The sequence below is a fragment of the Nylanderia fulva genome, unplaced genomic scaffold, assembly GCF_048542155.1.
Source record: "Nylanderia fulva isolate GAGA-0341 unplaced genomic scaffold, ASM4854215v1 Scaffold441, whole genome shotgun sequence".
Classification (NCBI taxonomy): domain Eukaryota; kingdom Metazoa; phylum Arthropoda; class Insecta; order Hymenoptera; family Formicidae; genus Nylanderia; species Nylanderia fulva.
In genome coordinates, this window is record NW_028190523.1 from 14,976 (window position 1) to 24,010 (window position 9,035).

The 9,035-nt window shown below is 45.5% G+C and overlaps 1 protein-coding gene across 1 annotated transcript; it reads left to right on the top strand.

Annotated features, from left to right (window-relative positions):
- Positions 1–362: 362 nt before the first annotated feature.
- On the top strand, positions 363–1,196 carry LOC146721630 (uncharacterized). Its single transcript, XM_085486517.1, has one exon. The coding sequence runs from the start codon at positions 363–365 to the stop codon at positions 1,194–1,196; it is 834 nt and encodes a 277-aa protein (XP_085342643.1).
- Positions 1,197–9,035: the final 7,839 nt, after the last annotated feature.

Here is a 9,035-nt window from a genome sequence, read left to right on the forward strand (position 1 = left end):
TACCGCACCCCGCACTTACCGGCTCTTCGACCACGGGCCACGATCAGCTGTACGCGTCTTCTCTCTCTTTCTCGCTCTTTCTCTCTCTAACTCAAGCAGTCTATCGCGCCTCGTACCGCGCTTGTCAATCTTGCCGTCTCTCTTTTTTTTAACGCTCCGCGATGGATCTCGCAATTAAAAAGCAGATGAACACTGCCGGTTATATTGAGCGCTTCTGGGACAATCTAATTAAAGTCGACAAGGACAAAATGACACGCACGTATCTCACCACGCGCCTCGAGTTGCTCGAGTCATATTGAACGCGTTTCCTGGATGCGCACGATGCCATCCTCTCTTTCGAGAAGATAGACACTTCGGATTACATGCGGCAGGACGTTTACGCGGTGACCAAGGATAATTACGTAGCCGCGAAGTCGCGTATCACCTTCTTTATGCCGACGACGAGATCCGCGGACGGGCAAAGTGCCGCGAGTTCAGTGTTGCGCCAGATCCAGCTGCCGAAGATAAGCTTGCCGAGGTTTGACGGCGATCAGCTGGCGTGGGAAGGCTTCCGCGACCTATTCAAGTCGCTGGTCCATGACGTGGAGGGACTCACTTTCTCGCAGAAATTGCAGTATTTAAAGGCCAGCCTCAGCGGGGACGCGGAGGCCGCCGTCGCCAATATCGAAATCTTTTCCGACGGATACGCGCTGGCGTGGGACGAACTCGTGACGCGATATGATAATCGGCGAGTCCTCTTGGCGATTCACATGCGCGTGCTACTCTCTGCCGCGTCGGTAACCAAGTCGTCATCAGCAGAAATCAACCGCCTGATTAGCGCGGTCAACCAGGCTTCGCGCTCCTTCAGGGCAATGGGCCGCCCGGTGGAGCACTGGGACGACTGGTTCGTCCATATTCTGTCGAGAAGTTGGATCCCGCCACCAGGCTATTATGGGAAAGCCATCGATCGAGTCGGGAGTTCCCTAATTTCGAGGAGCTCAAGGAGTTCCTCCCTCACGCGGGCTCATGCGTTGGATGCCTCCAATCTGCGGATACCACCGATGACCTACAGTTCCGCTTCCAAACAGAAGCGTACGAGCCGCAAGGACGACGTCGCGTCTCACGCCATGGCTGCGAGTGACCACAAGGGCACGCCGTGCCCCCTGTGCAGGGAGCAACATCACATGCGCTCCTGCCCGAATTCAAGGCATACTTGACGGAGCAGCGCCGCGAGCAAGTGCGCAAAAGGAAGGCCTGCTTCAACTGCCTGGGACAGGGTCACGCCGCCGGAGCTTGCCCTTCAATTCACCGCTGTCGCCACTGCCAGGGGAAGCATCATACGCTTCCGCACACGGAGCGGAGACGACGCCACAACCTGCCGCTTGGGAGAAAACGAAATCCGACGACTCCGCTGACAAACCGGGTCCCGTGGAGACGACCAAGGTCGCCGCCTTGACCAGTTCTATTTTCACGACAGTGCTACTCGCAACCGCGGTTATTCGAGTGTTTGGTGAATCGAGCCGATTGTTGAAAGTACGCGCTCTCCTGGACTCAGGATCGGAGGCATCCTTCATCTCGGAACGCGTAGCCCAGCAGCTGAGACTACTCCGCCGACGAGTGAACGTGACGGTTTCCGTTGCGAGCGGCTTTTCGCTGAGACTCACGCACGTGATGCGAAGGGACGCTACATCGTGCGGCTCCCTCGCAAGGAGAACCCGACAAAGGAACTTGGGGCTTCCCGCCACGGGACCTTGCGAATGCTCCTCAGCACGGAACGCCGTTTGACGCGCGATCCGTCGCTCAGGGAGCGATATCACGACTTCCTGGCGACCTACGCCTCCTGCGGGCACATGGAACCGGCACCCCGCGGCGAGGCAATCGGCGAGCAATATTACCTGCCGCACCATGCGGTGGTGAAGGCGTCAGACCCGGAAGGTAAATCAAGGGTCGTTTTCAACGCCTCCTTCCGGACCACACGGGAGTCTCGTTGAACGACGTGCTGATCCCGGAACCGAAGCTGCAGGCGGACCTATGGCTGGTCCTCACACGCTGGCGTCTGCATCGATTCGTCTTCACGACGGACATCGTGAAGATGTTCCGACAGATCCGGGTGCATCCGCAGGACCTTGACTCCAGCGGATCTTATGGGCTGCGTTCGGAAATCCTACCGTGGGGTAGGGTTAGAGTTAAAGCAGGGTTAAAGCAGAAACCCGGCTGGGTAATACCGAGTTAGGCGATTTTCCGAACGTACAAGGTAAACAAGTAAATGGCGACGTGTTCGGCGAAATCGAATAATATTTTCACTTATAATAAGTAGACACCATTTATTAGAAATACTAACAAAATTATACAAAATATAACAGAAAAAACTGAAAGTGTAGAAAGTGATGATGATTTTAGTGAAACTCTTTTTAGTCGAAAATATCCAACAATATCCGAGGGAAAACAACAGAAACCTGCCCGGATAAACAGGTTACGTGAATAATATTGTATAATTCCTCGTTACACGACAAAAGCAATTTCGGCATCATGGTTTCGAATGCCTGTCTGAAGTTTTTGAAATTCTTGAAATCGGTCTTAGACCGTCATTATCTAATGTCGAAACTGTAGGACGTCCAATGATACCTGTACGTACACAGCTTTTATCAACAATCTGGCTACTTAGCACACCAGATTCTTTCAGTATATGGTATTTTATATACATAATAGTTAAATATAAATAGCAGTGTTTATAATATCGTGTAAGAAATTTATTTTTTATAAATTGTTCTTTTCAGATCTGTGAGCGAAAAATTTGATTTGGGCAAATCTTCTTTGAACGACCTGTGTGCGTCGTGTTGTTAAATTATTGTACAGCATTGCAATGAAATAAGTTATGACCTACAGGCCAAAACTTAATAACTTCAAAGGAGAAGTTTATGTCTATTGGACAAACCTCTATACTGGCATAGTGGGAGCCATCGATGGCACTTTTATATTTATAAAAAAACCAGATATTGAGGTATTTTCTCTTTTAAATATTTACATTTTGTGTTATTTAATAAAGAAGTTAATATATATATAGTTTTTACTTAATTTTTATTTATAGAAATTTGCTATTCACTACAAATGCCGAAAGCTACAGTATGCTGTAGTTCTTCAAGCTATCTGTGATGCAAATTTACTTTTCACTGATTGTTTTGCTGGTTATCCAGGGTCAGTTGGGGACTACAGAGTTTTTCGCAATTCAGATTTATATAGAGAAGTTTGTAAAGATCCCTCTGTTTTTTTTCCTGATGGAGAATTTATTATTGGCGATAAAGCCTATCCTGTTTTAACATGGTGTATTCCCCCATTTAGAAACAATGAGCGCCTCACACAAGTAAGTCTAAAGATGTATTATCTTTAAGAAATGTTTGTAAAATGTTTGCTTAATATTTTTTTATTTATGTAATTGTTTATTTCAGCAGTAGAAAAAATTCAACACTGCAATATCACAAAAGCGACAAGTTGTAGAAAGAGCTTTTGCTCTATTAAAAGGAAGATTTAGGCGATTTAAGTTCCTTGATATGTCACGCCTGGACTTAATACCATATTTTATATTGTGGCCTGCGTTCTTCATAATATCTGCTTGAATGGCATTGATGATGATGTGGAAGAGTTTATAGAAAAGGAAGAGAATTACATCAAGAGGAAAATAATGAGAGGCAAGATATAGAACACAATAATAGAGAACAAGAATTTGTTGACGGCAAAGTAAAACGTAACTATTTGTGCCTTCAAATTGCTGGCAGGCAGTAACAATAAAAATGTATATATTGCTTTATTAAAAACAAATAATACATTAAATAAGCATTTTTCTTTAAAATTGTCAGTTGCATTTTAAGAGACGTTATTAAAAAAACAAACTACAATAATATTCTTTATTTACAGATGGATTAGTCTGTGCACGTGAAGCTACGCCTAACAATTTTACATTGGTAGGAGTTATTCCTGTATTTGGATCATTTCTTCAAGCTTGAATGAAGCTTCTTCAATGATTAATACATCCGATTCAGAGATTATAATTTACAGGATTAAAACCAAGTCACAAAAATGAACAAAAAATGCTGTGCTCTTCTTAATTATCAATGGCAAAAATTCATCAAAATTTGCGAGTACAAATATTAGAAATGAAGAAATATGGAAGAATATAGCTAAAGAACAGAAAATGCAGGTTTATTGGATACACTTTGGGAAAAAAACTCAAGAAAAGGATAAATATGCGTAAAGCATAAAATGAAAGTAAAAAATAATAAGGGGGACAAAAGCATTGCCAGCAAGAAATAACTCAAAAATTTTATGATAATTTGATGAAACTTTTCAAGAGCCCAAGTATCAACCAATAAATAGGGGATCTTCTCGTAACCCAAAAACTTTTTTAGTGCAGCACCGATTCAGATTCTGCAAAGCATCAAAACACTCAAAAAAGAAAACTAAGTTGCAAAAGAACTTTACAATTTTTCAATCCTCAGAGAAGAATTAATTATTTTTAAGTCAGGGAAAAGCTCGAGAGGGCAATAAAAAAACATTAAACGTTTTTTAAAAGAGCTTTGATTCTTATAAGCTTAAATGCAAAAATTAATTTTAAATTTCAAATACAAATTTTTTCAAGAGATTTTTCTTATTATTAGAAAAATTAATAGAAACTTGATTTTTTACTGCTATATGTGAACCCCCGTTTTTTTATTTGAAACCCTTACAAACCCGGGTTGTGCAAATTTTTCTTATTCGTTTTGCTCGTTTTGATTCGTCTTGTCGTCTTTACTTGTTTGGGCATTTCAATTTTTTTAAGTGGCCGCGTCATGGGTTCTCTTGTTGAAAAATATATGGGTACTTAAGTATTCAAAATCGTTTTGTTTTTTTTGTTCTTCAAAAATTTTTATTTTGTATAAAAATTATTATTTATTGAACGACAAATTTTGCAAAGCTTTTGTCGCTCCTCTCGGCTGTTTTTCCCCGACATTAACAATAATTAATTTTTCTCTGAGGATTGATAAATTGTGAAAGTATCTTTCTGCAACTTAGTTTTTTTTTTGAGTGTTTTGATGTCTTTGTCAGAATCTGAATCGGTGATCTGCACATAACAAAGTTTTGGATTACGAGAAGATGCAGTACTATTGGTGACCACTTGGGCTCTTTGTAAAAATTTCATCAAATTCATCATAAATTTGCATGTTATTTTCTTGCTGCGCAACTGCATTTGTCCCCCTTATTATTTTTTACTTTCATATATGCTTTACGCATATTTTTCCCTTTTTTCTTGAGTTTGTTTCTAAGTATATCCAATAAAACGTGCATTTTCTAGTTCTTTAGCTATATCTTCCATACTTCTTCATTTCTAATAGTTGTACTCGCAATTTTGATGAATTTTTTGCCATTGATCAATTAAGAAGAGCACAGCATCTTTGTTCATTTTGTGACTTGGTTTAATCCCTGTGAATTTATAATCTCTGAATCGGATGTATTATCATTGAAAAAGCTTCATTCAAGCTTAAGAAGATGATGCGGATACAGGAATAACTTTTAATAATATAAGATTATTAGTGTAGCTTCACATGCACAGACCGAGCCATCTGTAACAAAATAAAGAATATTAATTAATTTTTAATAATGTCTCACTTAAAAACAAAACTGACAATTTTTAAAAATACTGAAAGTGTTTATTTGATGTGTATTAAATCATTATTTATTTAAATATAAAACTCAATATAAATTATATAAAACTTCTTAATTAATCTAAGAAATTAATTAACAAATATGAAAACATACCCAACATTTGGAACTATGAAAAAATAAAAATATCTATTACCAACTTGATCAATTATTAAATAATATCGTGTTGAATGACTAAATCAACCGTTTTCTAAACGGTATGGAATGTGACGTCCAGAAATTGGATTCACAGTAGATACCACGGTTTGTTCCATTTATTTTATTATGTTTTCTTCGCGCCAAATGTGAGAAGTAGGGATGGGTTACTCTGCTAACCCTTGCAAATTCAGAGGTTGAAAAAGTAACGTTGAGCTACACGCCAACAACTTACCTAGCATTTTCGGACGCAACTAGCGGGTAATTTTAATCGACTCGGGTTAATTTCTGAACGGCCGTGGAGTAAGTTTCTTACCCAGGGTAGGATTTCCGAACGCAGCCATGGCGGGCGGATCCAGCGGCGGTGATGCAGGACTACCGGTTCACCACCGTCACCTATGGCACGGCCTCCGCGCCGTACCTGGCCATAAGGACTCTGTTACAGCTCGCGCAGGACGAGGGCCATCGATTTCCACTCAGGGCAGCTGTTACTCCGGGCCAACACCTACGTGGACGACATCCTCGCGGGAGCAAGCTCGATGGAGGAAACGCTTCGAACTCCAGCGGCAGACTGTGGCTCTCCTCGCTGCCGTGGCTTCCACTCAGCAAGTGGGCAGGTACTCATACCGTGTTGTGTCCGGGCCGGGGCGGAGCCGAACGACTCATCTCCGGAGTGGACAACGTGGGTGCCCTAGGAGTACTCTGGGTCCCGGCGAACGATGAGCTTCACCTTCGAGCGGTCCCCGCGCTGTCAAAGGTCGAGAATCCGACCAAGCGCACCATCCTTTGGCTGTGGCCAAACTCTTTGATCCGGCGGACTGGACGGCTCCCGTGATCATAGGCGCCAAGATCCTATCCAGAACTAGCCGGCTTGGATTGGGATCAAGCTCATCCGCTCACATTGCGCGAGCGGTGGTCGCGCCTTCTGGCTATGTTGCCAGACTTAGATCAGCTAAGCATTCCGCGGTGGACAGGGACCACGAGCAAGCGACACGTGGACTCCACGGCTTTCCGATGCCTCGGAAAGAGCGTACGCCGCTGCGGTGTACATCCTGAGTGTTGACGCCAACGGTACCCTGGTCTCCAACCTCTTGGTCGCAAAACCAAAGTGGCCCCGGTGAGGCCTGTCTCTATGCCGCGACTGGAGCTGTGCGGTGCCCTGCTGACAGCGCGCCTACTCCGGAACACCAGCGCTGGCCTGGGGGTGCCCCTTTCGCACCTATACGCCTGGACGGACGCCAAGGTCGTGTTGGCATGGCTGCAGGCCCATCCTTCCCGTTGGAAGCCATTCGTCGCCCATCGGGTTGCTGCACTCCAAGAGACGGTGCCCCGCCGAAGTTGGAACATTACGTCCCACGTCAGAGAACCCGGCGGATGCCGCAACACGAGGATTGACCCCGACCGAGCTGTCGTAACTTCGCTTGTGGTGGAAAGGACCAGGCTGGCTGGAGCGACCCAGACACCTGGCCGGCGGACTGGGGTCAAAGCATGGAGCTGCCCGAAGAATACCGAGCGCACGCGACAGCTACCGACGGAGACGAGGGAGCGGTCAATGACCTTCTGATAACGCTTCTCCTCCTTACCAGTTGGTACGCATCACCGCATTCTGCCGTAGGTTAGGTTACTTTACCGCGGGGCCCGACCGAGAACGACTCACCTGACCACCGCCGAACTGAACGACTGCCAGCTCAGTTGGCTGCGGATTGCGCAGAGACAGGACTTTGCGGGAGAGCTGGAGGCCCTCTCCTACAATGCGCCCCTCCCGCGCCGATCGCCTCTCCTGGCGCTGAGACCCATTCTAGGATGGAATAAACTGATACGAATCGGGGGGCGACTTGAAAACTCGCCCTGACCTATAGCGAGAAGCACCCGATCATACTGGCCAGGGCAGCCATCTAGCACTTCTGCTGGTCCGAGACGCGCATCTGCGCACTCTTCATGGCGGCCATCAGTTTGACTCGAAGCGTCCTGGCACGAACGTACTTGATCATTCACGCCAACTCGCTGATCCGCTCCGAGATTTATCGCTGCGTCCGATGCGTCCGCTTCAGAGGCGAAGCCTACAGCAGCAAATGGGTTAGCTTCCGGCTGATCGCGTCCGGACGGACGTCCCTTCCGATCCGCCGGCGTGGACTACGCAGGCCCCATCCAGCTTTGAGCCTCGAAGGGTCGAGGGCAAAAATCCTTCAAAGATACATTGTTTATTTGTATGCTGTCCACGAAAGCCGTGCATTAGAGGCCGTATCAGACCTCACCACGGAAGCCTTTCTGGCGGCATTCCGGCGCTTCGTTGCAAGGCGAGGCCACTGCGCACGTCTGGTCAGCGACCACGGAACCACTTTCGAGGCGCCGATCGGGAGCTCCGCAAGATGTTTTGCGCCGCAGCGGAATTCGGCCAGGAGTGTCAAGCTCTCCTTGCCACCGATGGGGTCGAGTGGAATTTCATCCCCCCCGCGCTCCGCATTTCGGGGGGACTATGGAGGCAGGGGTTAAATCGACCAAGTACCACCTACGAAGAGTAGTGGGGGACCAGCTTCTCACCGAGGAACTCTCGACGCTACTCTGCAGATCGAAGCCGCCAGGGCATGGGGGGCGCTGGAATCTGTGTTCACAGATGGATTTTTGCACGTATGCAGCTTACGCTTCCTCGTAAGTGGGCGTACAATCGATGCCTAAGCTTAGGCCCTTTTCTTACCAGCACGCGTTGATGTACATGTATACGTATACTCTGTCTCTGTCCAATGAGAGAACAGCCTACGATGCGCATAGGAGAAGCATAGTGGGCAAAGTGGGAGAGCGTTACATTACCCGAAAGACTCTCCTCACGCTTAAAAAGCCCCTCTATTCCACTGGGACTGTACTGCTCATGCAGCTTGCCAATGCCAGTAACGCTCTCCCCACTTTGCCCGCTATGCTTCTCCTGTGCGTGGGCCTTTCTTTCGTTGTACAGATAGAAAGTATAGTTCTGTCACATAATTAGCGCAACGCAGTGAACCTCGCGTCTCCCGAAAGAGAAACGCGTCCGCTAGGACATATAGCAGTCGGAAAATAGATCTTATTTATTTATATATACATATATAAATATATATATTAATATATACCTATATAAATATAATATATACATATATAAATATATATATTATATTACCTATATAAATATAATATATACCATAATAAATATATATATTAATATATACCTATTCCCTCTTTTTTCGACAATGCCCTCC

What these genes read in the sequence shown, in the direction of transcription:
- LOC146721630 (XM_085486517.1), top strand. Translation starts at nt 363, where the DNA reads ATGCGGCAGGACGTTTACGCGGTGACCAAGGATAATTACGTAGCCGCG.